This window comes from Anomaloglossus baeobatrachus, chromosome 10 (assembly GCF_048569485.1).
Source record: "Anomaloglossus baeobatrachus isolate aAnoBae1 chromosome 10, aAnoBae1.hap1, whole genome shotgun sequence".
NCBI lineage: Eukaryota > Metazoa > Chordata > Amphibia > Anura > Aromobatidae > Anomaloglossus > Anomaloglossus baeobatrachus.
This window is the reverse complement of record NC_134362.1, coordinates 6,822,949-6,839,597: the sequence shown is the minus strand read 5'-3', so window position 1 is coordinate 6,839,597 and position 16,649 is coordinate 6,822,949. Positions and strand designations below refer to the sequence as shown.

The window sequence follows — 16,649 nt, the reverse complement described above, 5'->3', positions numbered from 1 at the left end:
CATTGTATTCTCCACCTGTATCATGTAACATTGTATCCTCCGCCTCTACCATGTAACATTGTATCCTCCGCTTGTATCATGTAACATTGTATTCTCCATCTGTGTCATGTAACATTGTATCCTCCGCCTTTATCATGTAACATTGTATTCTCCACCTGTGTCATCTAACATTGTATCCTCCGCCTCTACCATCTAACATTGTATCCTCCGCTTGTATCATGTAACATTGTATCCTCCGCTTGTATCATGTAACATTGTATCCTCCGCTTGTATCATGTAACATTGTATCCTCCGCCTCTACCATGTAACATTGTATCCTCCGCTTGTATCATGTAACATTGTATTCTCCACCTGTGTCATGTAACATTGTATCCTCCGCCTCTACCATGTAACATTGTATCCTCCGCCTCTACCATGTAACATTGTATCCTCCGCTTGTATCATGTAACATTGTATTCTCCACCTGTGTCATGTAACATTGTATCCTCCGCCTCTACCATGTAACATTGTATCCTCTGCTTGTATCATGTAACATTGTATTCTCCACCTGTGTCATGTAACATTGTATCCTCCGCCTGTGTCATGTAACATTGTATCCTCCGCCTCTACCATGTAACATTGTATCCTCCGCCTGTGTCATGTAACATTGTATCCTCCGCCTCTACCATGTAACATTGTATCCTCCGCTTGTATCATGTAACATTGTATCCTCCGCCTCTACCATGTAACATTGTATCCTCCGCTTGTATCATGAAACATTGTATTCTCCACCTGTGTCATGTAACATTGTATCCTCCGCCTCTACCATGTAACATTGTATCCTCCGCTTGTATCATGTAACATTGTATCCTCCGCTTGTATCATGTAACATTGCATCCTCCGCTTGTATCATGTAACATTGTATCCTCCGCTTGTATCATGAAACATTGTATTCTCCACCTGTGTCATGTAACATTGTATCCTCCGCCTCTACCATGTAACATTGTATCCTCCGCTTGTATCATGTAACATTGTATCCTCCTCTTGTATCATGCAACATTGTATCCTCCGCTTGTATCATGCAACATTGTGTCCTGTGACTGCGCACATGGAGGAAGTAGGGAGGGATGCTGGGGATCCAGGTCTGAGTATGAACCAATAGGGCGCTGGTATCGGAGGCCAATCGGATTGTGTGTTGCATGGTCCTCTGGATGCAGAGGCGCAGCCATTGGTGCAGCAGTTCATTGTGACACTGGAGATGCTGCTTCCTGCGATCACCAGGACATTGTGATGCAGAATGGCTTTATCCACCATCCAGAAGGTGGTGATGTTCTCCGGCCTGGTGCTGTGTGTGTCCCTGCTCCTGCCCAAAACCTTCCTGAGCAGGGGGAAGCAGTCCCTGCAGCAGCCAGAGGGTAAGCTGCCAGCTCTGCATGCCCTGGGGGGGCGAGAGGAGAAACATCCCCAGCCTCCTCCTATAATGGTCACAGAATGCAGAGGGATGAGTGAGAGCGCCTGCACCTTTAATTTAACCCCTCTTCTCCAGTGCCGCAGTCTATCCCAAGCTCATTTATTACTGGAGCTAAATATAGAGATGAGCAAATAGTAATAATAATTGCAAGAGAATCAAAGCCCAGAAATCGTGTGTGCAACACTCGGGGGTCTCCTAGGACTGCAGCTCCGGACACAGACGGCGGCTTAGTAATGTCCAGGTGACCCCCAGATATCTGACTGCTCCCTAATGTCTATGCACGGCTTTGTTCCCTCATTTTCCTCCACTGTTCCCAATCCAGATTCACTACATCATGTCCTCTGCGTTTCCTGCCTCGGCTTTTATACAGGCTGCAAATGGGTGCATTATATCCAGTGACAGCTGCAAGGCTTTATGGGCACATCCCCGCGACTATACTGTATAGAGGGCTGTGTGAGAGTCACTATACTGTATGGAGGGCTGTGTGAGAGTCACTATACTGTATGGAGGGCTGTGTGGCGGACCACTATACTGTATGGAGGGCTGTGTGGGGGCACTATACTGTATGGAGGGCTGTGTGGCGGACCACTATACTGTATGGAGGGTTGTGTGGGAGTCACTATACTGTATGGAGGGCTGTGTGAGAGTCACTATACTGTATGGAGGGCTGTGTGAGAGTCACTATACTGTATGGAGGGCTGTGTGGCGGACCACTATACTGTATGGAGGGCTATGTGGGGGCACTATACTGTATGGAGGGCTGTGTGGGGGCCACTATACTGTATGGAGGGCTGTGTGGCGGACCACTATACTGTATGGAGGGCTGTGTGGGGGCACTATACTGTATGGAGGGCTGTGTGGCGGACCACTATACTGTATGGAGGGCTGTGTGGGGGCACTATACTGTATGGAGGGTTGTGTGGGGGCCACTATACTGTATGGAGGGTTGTGTGGGGGCCACTATACTGTATGGAGGGCTGTGTGGGGGCGACTATACTTTATGGAGGGCTGTGTGGGGGCCACTATACTGTATGGAGGGCTGTGTGGCGGACCACTATACTGTATGGAGGGCTGTGTGGCGGACCACTATACTGTATGGAGGGCTGTGTGGGGGCGACTATACTTTATGGAGGGCTGTGTGGGGGCCACTATACTGTATGGAGGGCTGTGTGGCGGACCACTATACTGTATGGAGGGCTGTGTGGCGGACCACTATACTGTATGGAGGGCTGTGTGGCGGACCACTATACTGTATGGAGGGCTGTGTGGGGGCACTATACTGTATGGAGGGTTGTGTGGGGGCCACTATACTGTATGGAGGGTTGTGTGGGGGCCACTATACTGTATGGAGGGCTGTGTGGGGGCGACTATACTTTATGGAGGGCTGTGTGGGGGCCACTATACTGTATGGAGGGCTGTGTGGGAGTCACTATACTGTATGGAGGGCTGTGTGGGAGTTACTATACTGTATGGAGGGCTGTGTGGGGTCACTATACTGTATGGAGGGCTGTGTGGGAGTCACTATACTGTATGGAGGGCTGTGTGGGAGTCACTATACTGTATGGAGGGCTGTGTGGGGCCACTCTACTGTATGGAGGGCTGTGTGGGAGTCACTATACTGTATGGAGGGCTGTGTGGGGCCACTCTACTGTATGGAGGGCTGTGTGGGGCCACTCTACTGTATGGAGGGCTGTGTGGGAGTCACTATACTGTATGGAGGGCTGTGTGGGGCCACTATACTGTGTGGGGCCACTATACTGTATGGAGGGCTGTGTGGGAGTCACTATACTGTATGGAGGGCTGTGTGGGGCCACTATACTGTATGGAGGGCTGTGTGGGGTCACTATACTGTATGGAGGGCTCTGTGGGGCCACTATACTGTATGGAGGGATGTGTGGGGCCACTATGCTGTATGGAGGGCTGTGTGGGGCCACTCTACTGTATGGAGGGCTGTGTGGGGGCCACTATACTGTATGGAGGGCTGTCTGAGGGCCACTATACTGTATGGAGGGCTGTGTGGGAGTCACTATACTGTATGGAGGGCTGTGTGGGGGCCACTATACTGTATGGAGGGCTGTGTGGGGGCCACTATACTGTACGGAGGGCTGTGTGGGAGTCACTATACTGTATGGAGGGCTGTGTAGGGGCCACTATACTGTATGGAGGGCTATGTGGGGGCCACTATACTGTATGGAGGGCTGTGTGGGGGCCACTATACTGTTTGGAGGGCTGTGTGGGGGCCACTATACTGAGAGTTCATTGCTGCTGTGCACAGTTCTGATTAGCGCCACAGTCACCGCGGAAATAATATTGATTGTTCCTTTCCACTAAACATCAAACAAATCTCCGGACTGAGCGTCCACCGGAACTAACGAGTGATTCCAGAACGTTCCGACACAAAGTCACCAACAATGTCATTCATCATCACTAACACCAGAAAAACCGCGACCATCACTGCCAGAACCCGCAATGTATATAGTCACAACTGCTACATATAATGACAGGGCATCATATGTAATGTACAGCCGGTATAACCCGGGCATCTCCTGTGTATAATTATATATGTACAGCCGGTATAACCCGGGCATCTCCTGTATATAATTATATATGTACAGCCGGTATAACCCGGGCATCTCCTGTGTATAATTATATATGTACAGCCGGTATAACCCGGGCATCTCCTATATATAATTATATATGTACAGCCGGTATAACCCGGGCATCTCCTGTATATAATTATATATGTACAGCCGGTATAACCCGGGCATCTCCTGTATATAATTATATATGTACAGCCGGTATAACTGGGCATCTCCTGTATATAATTATATATGTACAGCTGGTATAACCCGGGCATCTCCTGTGTATAATTATATATGTACAGCCGGTATAACCCGGGCATCTCCTGTATATAATTATATATGTACAGCCGGTATAACCCGGGCATCTCCTGTGTATAATTATATATGTACAGCCGGTATAACCCGGGCATCTCCTATATATAATTATATATGTACAGCCGGTATAACCCGGGCATCTCCTGTATATAATTATATATGTACAGCCGGTATAACCCGGGCATCTCCTGTATATAATTATATATGTACAGCCGGTATAACTGGGCATCTCCTGTATATAATTATATATGTACAGCTGGTATAACCCGGGCATCTCCTGTATATAATTATATATGTACAGCCGGTATAACCCGGGCATCTCCTGTATATAATTATATATGTACAGCCGGTATAACCCGGGCATCTCCTGTATATAATTATATATGTACAGCCGGTATAACCCGGGCATCTCCTGTATATAATTATATATGTACAGCCGGTATAACCCGGGCATCTCCTGTGTATAATTATATATGTACAGCCGGTATAACCCGGGCATCTCCTATATATAATTATATATGTACAGCCGGTATAACCCGGGCATCTCCTGTATATAATTATATATGTACAGCCGGTATAACCCGGGCATCTCCTGTATATAATTATATATGTACAGCCGGTATAACTGGGCATCTCCTGTATATAATTATATATGTACAGCTGGTATAACCCGGGCATCTCCTGTATATAATTATATATGTACAGCCGGTATAACCCGGGCATCTCCTGTATATAATTATATATGTACAGCCGGTATAACCCGGGCATCTCCTGTATATAATTATATATGTACAGCCGGTATAACCTGGCATCTCCTGTATATAATTATATATGTACAGCCGGTATAACCCGGGCATCTCCTGTATATAATTATATATGTACAGCCGGTATAACCCGGGCATCTCCTGTATATAATTATATATGTACAGCTGGTATAACCTGGGCATCTCCTGTATATAATTATATATGTACAGCTGGTATAACCTGGGCATCTCCTGTATATAATTATATATGTACAGCTGGTATAACCCGGGCATCTCCTGTATATAATTATATATGTATAGCCGGTATAACCTGGGCATCTCCTGTATATAATTATATATGTACAGCTGGTATAACCTGGGTATCTCCTGTATATAATTATATATGTACAGCCGGTATAACCCGGGCATCTCCTGTATATAATTATATATGTACAGCCGGTATAACCCGGACATCTCCTGTATATAATTATATATGTACAGCCGGTATAACCCGGACATCTCCTGTATATAATTATATATGTACAGCCGGTATAACCTGGGCATCTCCTGTATATAATTATATATGTACAGCCGGTATAACCTGGGCATCTCCTGTATATAATTATATATGTACAGCCGGTATAACCCGGACATCTCCTGTATATAATTATATATGTACAGCTGGTATAACCCGGGCATCTCCTGTATATAATTATATATGTACAGCCGGTATAACCCGGACATCTCCTGTATATAATTATATATGTACAGCCGGTATAACCCGGACATCTCCTGTATATAATTATATATGTACAGCCGGTATAACCTGGGCATCTCCTGTATATAATTATATATGTACAGCCGGTATAACCTGGGCATCTCCTGTATATAATTATATATGTACAGCCGGTATAACCCGGACATCTCCTGTATATAATTATATATGTACAGCCGGTATAACCCGGGCATCTCCTGTATATAATTATATATGTACAGCCGGTATAACCTGGGCATCTCCTGTATATAATTATATATGTACAGCCGGTATAACCTGGGGATCTCCTGTATATAATTATATATGTACAGCCGGTATAACCCGGGCATCTCCTGTATATAATTATATATGTACAGCCGCTATAACCTGGGCATCTCCTGTATATAATTATATATGTACAGCCGATATAACCCGGGCATCTCCTGTATATAATTATATATGTACAGCCGCTATAACCTGGACATCTCCTGTATATAATTATATATGTACAGCCGCTATAACCTGGACATCTCCTGTATATAATTATATATGTACAGCCGGTATAACCTGGCATCTCCTGTGTATAATTATATATGTACAGCTGGTATAACTTGGGCATCTCCTGTATATAATTATATATGTACAGCCGGTATAACCTGGGCATCTCCTGTATATAATTATATATGTACAGCCGGTATAACCCGGGCATCTCCTGTATATAATTATATATGTACAGCCGGTATAACCTGGGCATCTCCTGTATATAATTATATATGTACAGCCGGTATAACCTGGGAATCTCCTGTATATAATTATATATGTACAGCCGGTATAACCCGGGCATCTCCTGTATATAATTATATATGTACAGCCGGTATAACCTGGGCATCTCCTGTATATAATTATATATGTACAGCTGGTATAACCTGGGCATCTCCTGTATATAATTATATATGTACAGCCGGTATAACCCGGGCATCTCCTGTATATAATTATATATGTACAGCTGGTATAGCCCGGGCATCTCCTGTATATAATATATGTACGGCCGGTATAACCTGGGCATCTCCTGTATATAATTATATATGTACGGCCGGTATGACCCGGGCATCTCCTGTATATAATTATATATGTACAGCCGGTATAACCCGGGCATCTCCTGTATATAATTATATATGTACAGCCGGTATAGCCCGGGCATCTCCTGTATATAATATATGTACGGCCGGTATAACCCGGGCATCTCCTGTATATAATTATATATGTACGGCCGGTATAACCCGGGCATCTCCTGTGTATAATTATATATGTACAGCCGGTATAGCCCGGGCATCTCCTGTATATAATATATGTACGGCCGGTATAACCTGGGCATCTCCTGTATATAATTATGTATGTACAGCCGGTATAACCTGGGCATCTCCTGTATATAATTATATATGTACAGCCGGTATAACCCGGGCATCTCCTGTATATAATTATATATGTACAGCCGGTATAACCCGGGCATCTCCTGTATATAATTATATATGTACAGCCGGTATAACCCGGGCATCTCCTGTATATAATTATATATGTACAGCTGGTATAACCCGGGCATCTCCTGTATATAATTATATATGTACAGCCGGTATAACCTGGGCATCTCCTGTATATAATTATATATGTACAGCCGGTATAACCCGGGCATCTCCTGTATATAATTATATATGTACAGCCGGTATAACCCGGGCATCTCCTGTATATAATTATATATGTACAGCCGGTATAACCTGGGCATCTCCTGTATATAATATATGTACGGCCGGTATAACCTGGGAAATTAAGCTAGTATTCTTTCTTGGCTTCTGCAGGAAATGCTGGCCGTTTTCCCTCCGCGGTCCCTCATGGGAAGCCTGTGGACAGCAGGGGCGGGGGCTTTTCTCGATCCCACCTATCTGAAGCTGTGTCTAAGGCGAAGGCCGGTGGTGGAGGCAGTAGCAGCCGGCAGAGTCTGGTGGGGCAGATCATACCCATCTATGGATTTGGCATATTATTATATATCCTCTATATACTTTTCAAGGTGAGATATATTTTTGGTTGTGCAGAGGTCAGTGGTGTAATAATCTGCAGAGGGTCTTACTACGGACTTTTGCAGATCAGGTATGTGCAGTGCAGTGGATATGAGTATATGAGTGGAGCGCAGTGAATTACAGTGGATTGGAGCGCAGTGCAGGGGATTGAAGCGGAGTGTAGTGGATTGGATCGGAGTGTAGTGGATTGGATCGGAGTGTAGTGGATTGGATCGGAGTGCAGTGGATTGGATCGGAGTGCAGTGGATTGGATCGGAGTGCAGTGGATTGGATCGGAGTGCAGTGGATTGGATCGGAGTGTAGTAGATTGCAGTGAATTGCAGTGGATTGGAGCGGAGTGCAGTGAATTGCAGTGGAGAGCAGTGGATTGGAGTGGAGTGCAATGGAGTGCAGTGAATTGCGGTGGATTAGAGCTGAGTGCGGTGGATTGGAGCGGAGTGCAGTGAATTGCAGTGAATTGGAGCAGAGCGCAGTGCAGTGGATTGGAGCAGAGTGCAGTGGATTGGAGCGGAGCGCAGTGGATTGCAGTGAATTGGAGCAGAGCGCAGTGCAGTGGATTGGAGCAGAGTGCAGTGGATTGCAGTGAATTGGAGCGGAGTGCAGTGAATTGCAGTGAATTGGAGCGGAGTGCAGTGGATTGGAGCAGAGTGCAGTGGATTGGAGCGGAGCGCAGTGGATTGCAGTGAATTGGAGCAGAGCGCAGTGCAGTGGATTGGAGCAGAGTGCAGTGGATTGGAGCGGAGCGCAGTGGATTGCAGTGAATTGGAGCGGAGTGCAGTGAATTGCAGCGGAGTGCAGTGAATTGCAGTGAATTGGAGCGGAGTGCAGTGCAGTGAATTGGAGCGGAGTGCAGTGAATTGCAGTGGATTGGAGCGGAGTGCAGTGGATTGGAGCAGAGTGCAGTGGATTGGAGCGGAGCGCAGTGGATTGCAGTGAATTGGAGCGGAGTGCAGTGAATTGCAGCGGAGTGCAGTGCATTGCAGTGAATTGGAGCGGAGTGCAGTGCAGTGGATTGGAGCGGTGTGCAGTGGATTGGAGCGGAGTGCAGCGGATTGGAGCGGAGTGCAGTGGAGTACAGTGCAGTGGATTGGAGCGGAGTGCAGTGCAGTGGATTGGAGCGGAGTGCAGTGGAGTACAGTGCAGTGTGTTCTCACTTTTCTGGTATGTTATTTTCAGCTTTCGTCTAAAGGCAGAAATGTGAAGACTGAACCCAAAAGTGTCCCTATTGCCAACGGGAACCTGAAGAGGAAAATCAGTGAGTGCCGCGTGTGATGATTACAGTGTAGCTATTATCCAGTAGAATCAGCCTGTCCTGTAAAGGGGCGGGGCTTCATTACCCAGCCCCGCCCCCGAGGTGCTGGAATGGAAGCTTTTCTATTGTTAGAATGTACAGTTTTCTGTTCTCAGCGGATTACGAGCTCAACCAGCTCCAAGACAAACTGAAGGAGACCGAGGATGCCATGGAGAAAATCATCCACCGCCTGGGGCCCAACAAGGACAGGTGAGGGCCCCTCTGCTGACAACACGGACCCCCAGACACAGGGATATTCTGCTCTTCTAGCCGTGGTCTGCTGGTCAGGCAGAAACAGAAAACAATTTACTACTCCCTGTTATCAGCCATTACTGGGGAGGAGACTGTAGGACGGGTGAGTACAATCTATTACTCCCTGTTATCAGCCATTACTGGGGGAGGAGACTGTAGGACAGGTAAGTGCAATCTATTACTCTCTGTTATCAGCCGGACAGCAGGGAGGCAGACTGTGGATTTACATTTTGCTCTTCAGATGTGACACTTTTGGTTGCAGCTTCGGGGGGTTTGTGTCCCCGCATTCGGGGGGTTGGGGGGCTTTATCACTGCTGTGGACTTTATTGGGTAACACCTGATATTTATTGCAGAGAAAATAATGTCAGTAACGACGAAGAGCAACAACTTCTGCAGAGACTGAAGGAGATCACCCGGGTGATGAAGGAAGGGAAGATCCTGGACGGCATCTCACCCGAGCAAGAGGCTGAGGAGGCGCCGTACATGGAGGAGTGGGAAGGTGCGGGAAACAGTCAGCATGTCAGCACTAACAGGAGAAGCCGTCATTGCAATTCATACTTGTTAATGGGATTTATTCTTTGGTTATGGCGGAGACACAATGTAACAGCAGAATAGTGAGCACAGCTCTAGAGGAGACTGGAGGATAAGACACGATGTAACAGCAGAATAGTGAGTGCAGCTCTGGAGGATAAGACACAATATAACAGCAGAATAGTGAGTGCAGCTCTGGAGGTGACTGGAGGATAAGACACGATGTAACAGCAGAATAGTGAGTGCAGCTCTGGAGGTAACTGGAGGATAAGACACGATGTAACAGCAGAATAGTGACTGCAGCTCTGGAGGTAACTGGAGGATAAGACACAATATAACAGCAGAATAGTGAGTGCAGCTCTGGAGGTAACTGGAGGATAAGACACGATGTAACAGCAGAATAGTGAGAACAGCTCTGGAGGTAACTGGAGGATAAGACACGATGTAACAGCAGAATAGTGACTGCAGCTCTGGAAGAGACTGGAGGATAAGACACGATGTGACAGCAGAATAGTGACTGCAGCTCTGGAGGTGACTGGAGGATAAGACACGATGTAACAGCAGAATAGTGACTGCAGCTCTGGAGGTAACTGGAGGATAAGACACGATGTAACAGCAGAATAGTGACTGCAGCTCTGGAAGAGACTGGAGGATAAGACACAATGTGACAGCAGAATAGTGACTGCAGCTCTGGAGGTGACTGGAGGATAAGACACAACGTAACAGCAGAATAGTGACTGCAGCTCTGGAGGTAACTGGAGGATAAGACACGATGTAACAGCAGAATAGTGACTGCAGCTCTGGAGGTAACTGGAGGATAAGACACGATGTAACAGCAGAATAGTGACTGCAGCTCTGGAAGAGACTGGAGGATAAGACACAATGTGACAGCAGAATAGTGACTGCAGCTCTGGAGGTGACTGGATGATAAGACACAACGTAACAGCAGAATAGTGACTGCAGCTCTGGAGGTAACTGGAGGATAAGACACGATGTAACAGCAGAATAGTGACTGCAGCTCTGGAGGTAACTGGAGGATAAGACACGATGTAACAGCAGAATAGTGACTGCAGCTCTGGAAGAGACTGGAGGATAAGACACAATGTGACAGCAGAATAGTGACTGCAGCTCTGGAGGTGACTGGAGGATAAGACACAACGTAACAGCAGAATAGTGACTGCAGCTCTGGAGGTGACTAGAGGATAAGACACGATGTAACAGCAGAATAGTGGCTGCAGCTCTGGAGGATAAGACACAATGTAACAGCAGAATAGTGAGTGCAGCTCTGGAGGTGACTGGAGGATAAGACACGATGTAACAGCAGAATAGTGACTGCAGCTCTGGAGGTGACTGGAGGATAAGACACGATGTAACAGCAGAATAGTGACTGCAGCTCTGGAGGTGACTGGAGGATAAGACACGATGTAACAGCAGAATAGTGACTGCAGCTCTGGAGGTGACTGGAGGATAAGACACGATGTAACAGCAGAATAGTGAGTGCAGCTCTGGAGGATAAGACACGATGTAACAGCAGAATAGTGAGTGCAGCTCTGGAGGTAACTGGAGGATAAGACACGATGTAACAGCAGAATAGTGACTGCAGCTCTGGAGGTAACTGGAGGATAAGACACAATATAACAGCAGAATAGTGTGCAGCTCTGGAGGTAACTGGAGGATAAGACACGATGTAACAGCAGAATAGTGAGCACAGCTCTGGAGGTAACTGGAGGATAAGACACGATGTAACAGCAGAATAGTGACTGCAGCTCTGGAAGAGACTGGAGGATAAGACACGATGTAACAGCAGAATAGTGACTGCAGCTCTGGAGGTGACTGGAGGATAAGACACGATGTAACAGCAGAATAGTGAGTGCAGCTCTGGAGGTGACTGGAGGATAAGACACGATGTAACAGCAGAATAGTGAGTGCAGCTCTGGAGGATAAGACACGATGTAACAGCAGAATAGTGAGTGCAGCTCTGGAGGTAACTGGAGGATAAGACACGATGTAACAGCAGAATAGTGACTGCAGCTCTGGAGGTAACTGGAGGATAAGACACAATATAACAGCAGAATAGTGTGCAGCTCTGGAGGTAACTGGAGGATAAGACACGATGTAACAGCAGAATAGTGAGCACAGCTCTGGAGGTAACTGGAGGATAAGACACGATGTAACAGCAGAATAGTGACTGCAGCTCTGGAAGAGACTGGAGGATAAGACACGATGTGACAGCAGAATAGTGACTGCAGCTCTGGAGGTGACTGGATGATAAGACACAACGTAACAGCAGAATAGTGACTGCAGCTCTGGAGGTAACTGGAGGATAAGACACGATGTAACAGCAGAATAGTGACTGCAGCTCTGGAGGTAACTGGAGGATAAGACACGATGTAACAGCAGAATAGTGACTGCAGCTCTGGAGGTAACTGGAGGATAAGACACGATGTAACAGCAGAATAGTGACTGCAGCTCTGGAAGAGACTGGAGGATAAGACACAATGTGACAGCAGAATAGTGACTGCAGCTCTGGAGGTGACTGGAGGATAAGACACAACGTAACAGCAGAATAGTGACTGCAGCTCTGGAGGTGACTGGAGGATAAGACACGATGTAACAGCAGAATAGTGACTGCAGCTCTGGAGGATAAGACACAATGTAACAGCAGAATAGTGAGTGCAGCTCTGGAGGTGACTGGAGGATAAGACACGATGTAACAGCAGAATAGTGAATGCAGCTCTGGAGGTAACTGGAGGATAAGACACGATGTAACAGCAGAATAGTGACTGCAGCTCTGGAGGTGACTGGAGGATAAGACACGATGTAACAGCAGAATAGTGACTGCAGCTCTGGAGGTGACTGGAGGATAAGACACGATGTAACAGCAGAATAGTGACTGCAGCTCTGGAGGTGACTGGAGGATAAGACACGATGTAACAGCAGAATAGTGACTGCAGCTCTGGAGGTGACTGGAGGATAAGACACGATGTAACAGCAGAATAGTGACTGCAGCTCTGGAGGTGACTGGAGGATAAGACACGATGTAACAGCAGAATAGTGACTGCAGCTCTGGAGGTGACTGGAGGATAAGACACGATGTAACAGCAGAATAGTGACTGCAGCTCTGGAGGTGACTGGAGGATAAGACACGATGTAACAGCAGAATAGTGACTGCAGCTCTGGAGGTGACTGGAGGATAAGACACGATGTAACAGCAGAATAGTGACTGCAGCTCTGGAGGTGACTGGAGGATAAGACACGATGTAACAGCAGAATAGTGAGTGCAGCTCTGGAGGAGACAGGAGGATCTTGAGTCTCTTGTTTTCCCTCCTCACCTTCTTTGTCCTGTGAAGGGTATAAGAGCTGACTTGTTGCTATTTTCCCCTGTTATCAGTCAGTTCTGTTTCCCTCGATGTGGTGCTAGGTTTGGATATGAGAGAATCAGAAATATTGCGGAGGGTTATTTTGTGCGGTGCCCCCAGGTGACGACATGACACAGGTGCTGATGGGAGCAACGTCTTCCTCTCCATGGAACGTGCGGCCGGTGCTAATCTGCAGCTTGGAGAGCAGAGTCCCGCCCCTTGGAGAGCAGAGTCCCGCCCCTTGGAGAGCAGAGTCCCGCCCCTTGGAGAGCAGAGTCCCGCCCCTTGGAGAGCAGAGTCCCGCCCCTTGGAGAACAGAGTCCCGCCCCTTGGAGAACAGAGTCCCGCTCTCGGGAAGCAGAGTCCTTCCCTTGTAGAGCGCAGAGTCCCGCCCCCTGTGGAGCGCAGAGTCCCGCCCCCTGTGGAGCGCAGAGTCCCGCCCCCTGTGGAGCGCAGAGTCCCGCCCCCTGTGGAGCGCAGAGTCCCGCCCCCTGTGGAGCGCAGAGTCCCGCCCCCTGTGGAGCGCAGAGTCCCGCCCCCTGTGGAGCGCAGAGTCCCGCCCCTGCGGAGCGCTGCTCTGGACGTCGTCACAGTATTCAGTCATGTTTTCTGTTCGCACAGGTTACCCAGAAGAGACGTATCCGGTGTACGACCCGTCCGAGGGGAGGAGGAGGCCGAGCACCATCCTGGTGGACCCCTCGCTGCTGGACCAGCCCTCGGCGGAGGAGATAGCCGAGCAGATGGAATTCATGGAAGATTATAACCGTTACTACACTGAGGAGCCAGCGGAGGATGGGAGCATTGAGCTCAGCAGGTACGACCCTTGTGACGACCCCCGACACGGCCCCCTCCTCAGTCCGGAGGATGAGCTGTGCACCGAGGACCAGAGTGACGATGACGACCCCGCCATTATAGCGGAGAACGCCGGCTTCAGCACCGACACAGACAGTGGCCAGGAGCAGGGGCCGGAGGCTCCGGGGACAAATCCTGCCGGGAATGGAGACTTACTGGAAACAGTCAGCAATGCAGCCAGTGAGGAGGCGCAGTCCCTGCGGAAAAGGAGCAAAAAGAACCCAGACTGCTAAATACCCGAACATGTCCGGGGCTGAGAAACTGGGGCATCAAGAAGGGCCGCAACACCCCCCCAACCCCGAAGAGGGACACACATGACTGTGCGCAGGGCAGCAATATATAGCACTGCAAAAGTATTCACACCTGTGTAACATGCTCACGTCATCATCACACAGTGCTGCAGAGGAATCACCGGATCCCGAACCACAGACAAAGAGATCTGCCAGATGTATGTGATTATCACTGTCCTCCATATCCAATAAATACAGATCAGAGCTGCATTCTGACACACAGCGCCAAACCCCCTGCACAGACCAAGTCACATGACACAGCTCTGCAGCCACCACTACAGGGACCTGTGTACAGGGATACATGGTAAGATCCTGTCTGCAGCCACCACTAGGGGGAGCTCCCTGTATACAGAGATACATGATAAGATCCTGTCTGCAGCCACCACTAGGGGGAGCTCCCTGTATACAGAGATACATGATAAGCTCCTGTCTGCAGCCACCACTAGGGGGAGCTCCCTGTATACAGAGATACAGGATAAGATCCTGTCTGCAGCCACCACTAGGGGGAGCTCCCTGTATACAGAAATACATGATAAGATCCTGTCTGCAGCCACCACTAGGGGGAGCTCCCTGTATACAGAGATACATGATAAGATCCTGTCTGCAGTCACCACAAGGGGGAGCTCCCTGTATACAGAGATACATGATAAGATCCTGTCTGCAGCCACCACTAGAGGGAGCTCCCTGTATACAGAGATACATGATAAGATCCTGTCTGCAGCCACCACTAGGAGGAGCTCCCTGTATACAGAGATACATGATAAGATCCTGTCTGCAGCCACCACTAGAGGGAGCTCCCTGTATACAGAGATACATGATAAGCTCCTGTCTGCAGTCACCACTAGGGGGAGCTCCCTGTATACAGAGATACATGATAAGATCCTGTCTGCAGCCACCACTAGTGGGAGTTCCCTGTATACAGAGATACATGATAAGATCCTGTCTGCAGCCACCACTAGGAGGAGCTCCCTGTATACAGAGATACATGATAAGATCCTGTCTGCAGCCACCACTAGGGGAAGCTCCCTGTATACAGAGATACATGATAAGATCCTGTCTGCAGCCACCACTAGGGGGAGCTCCCTGTATACAGAGATACATGATAAGATCCTGTCTGCAGTCACCACTAGGGGGAGCTCCCTGTATACAGAGATACATGATAAGATCCTGTCTGCAGCCACCACTAGGGGGAGCTCCCTGTATACAGAGATACATGATAAGATCCTGTCTGCAGCCACCACTAGGGGGAGCTCCCTGTATACAGAGATACATGATAAGATCCTGTCTGTAGTCACCACTAGGGGGAGCTCCCTGTATACAGAGACACATGATAAGATCCTGTCTGCAGCCACCACTAGAGGGAGCTCCCTGTATACAGAGATACATGATAAGATCCTGTCTGCAGCCACCATTAGGGGGAGCTCCCTGTATACAGAGATACATGATAAGATCCTGTCTGCAGCCACCATTAGGGGGAGCTCCCTGTATACAGAGATACATGATAAGATTCTGTCTGCAATCACCACTAGAGGGAGCTCCCTGTATACAGAGATACATGATAAGATCCTGTCTGCAGTCACCACTAGGGGGAGCTCCCTGTATACAGAGATACATGATAAGATACTGTCTGCAGCCACCACTAGGGGGAGCTCCCTGTATACAGAGATACATGATAAGATCCTGTCTGTAGTCACCACTAGAGGGAGCTCCCTGTATACAGAGATACATGATAAGATCCTGTCTGCAGCCACCACTAGGGGGAGCTCCCTGTATACAGAGATACATGATAAGATCCTGTCTGCAGCCACCACTAGGGGGAGCTCCCTGTATACAGAGATACATGATAAGATCCTGTCTGCAGTCACCACTAGGGGGAGCTCCCTGTATACAGAGACACATGATAAGATCCTGTCTGCAGCCACCACTAGGGGGAGCTCCCTGTATACAGAGATACATGATAAGATCCTGTCTGCAGCCACCACTAGAGGGAGCTCCCTGTATACAGAGATACATGATAAGATCCGGTCTGAAGCCACCACTAGGGGGAGCTCCCTGTATACAGAGATACATGATAAGATCCTGTCTGCAGCCTCCACTAGGGGGAGCTCCCTGTATACAGAGATACATGATAAGATCCTGTCTGCAGCCACCACTAGAG

The 16,649-nt window shown here is 48.2% G+C and overlaps 1 protein-coding gene across 1 annotated transcript; it reads left to right on the top strand.

Annotated features, from left to right (window-relative positions):
• Nucleotides 1-1,222: 1,222 nt before the first annotated feature.
• On the top strand, nucleotides 1,223-15,075 carry RIC3 (RIC3 acetylcholine receptor chaperone). Its single transcript, XM_075326765.1, has 6 exons — nucleotides 1,223-1,394; nucleotides 7,698-7,906; nucleotides 9,093-9,171; nucleotides 9,324-9,417; nucleotides 9,813-9,958; nucleotides 13,971-15,075. The coding sequence occupies exons 1-6, from the start codon at nucleotides 1,277-1,279 to the stop codon at nucleotides 14,432-14,434; spliced, it is 1,110 nt and encodes a 369-aa protein (XP_075182880.1). The 5' UTR covers nucleotides 1,223-1,276; the 3' UTR covers nucleotides 14,435-15,075.
• The last annotated feature ends 1,574 nt before the right edge of the window (nucleotides 15,076-16,649 follow it).

Bases quoted from the DNA above. Each gene is read 5' to 3' on its own strand.
- RIC3 (XM_075326765.1), top strand. From the start codon at position 1,277: ATGGCTTTATCCACCATCCAGAAGGTGGTGATGTTCTCCGGCCTGGTG. The intron at 7,907-9,092 runs GTGAGATATATT...TGTTATTTTCAG, and splicing joins TCCTCTATATACTTTTCAAG to CTTTCGTCTAAAGGCAGAAA. The intron at 9,418-9,812 runs GTGAGGGCCCCT...TATTTATTGCAG, and splicing joins CTGGGGCCCAACAAGGACAG to AGAAAATAATGTCAGTAACG.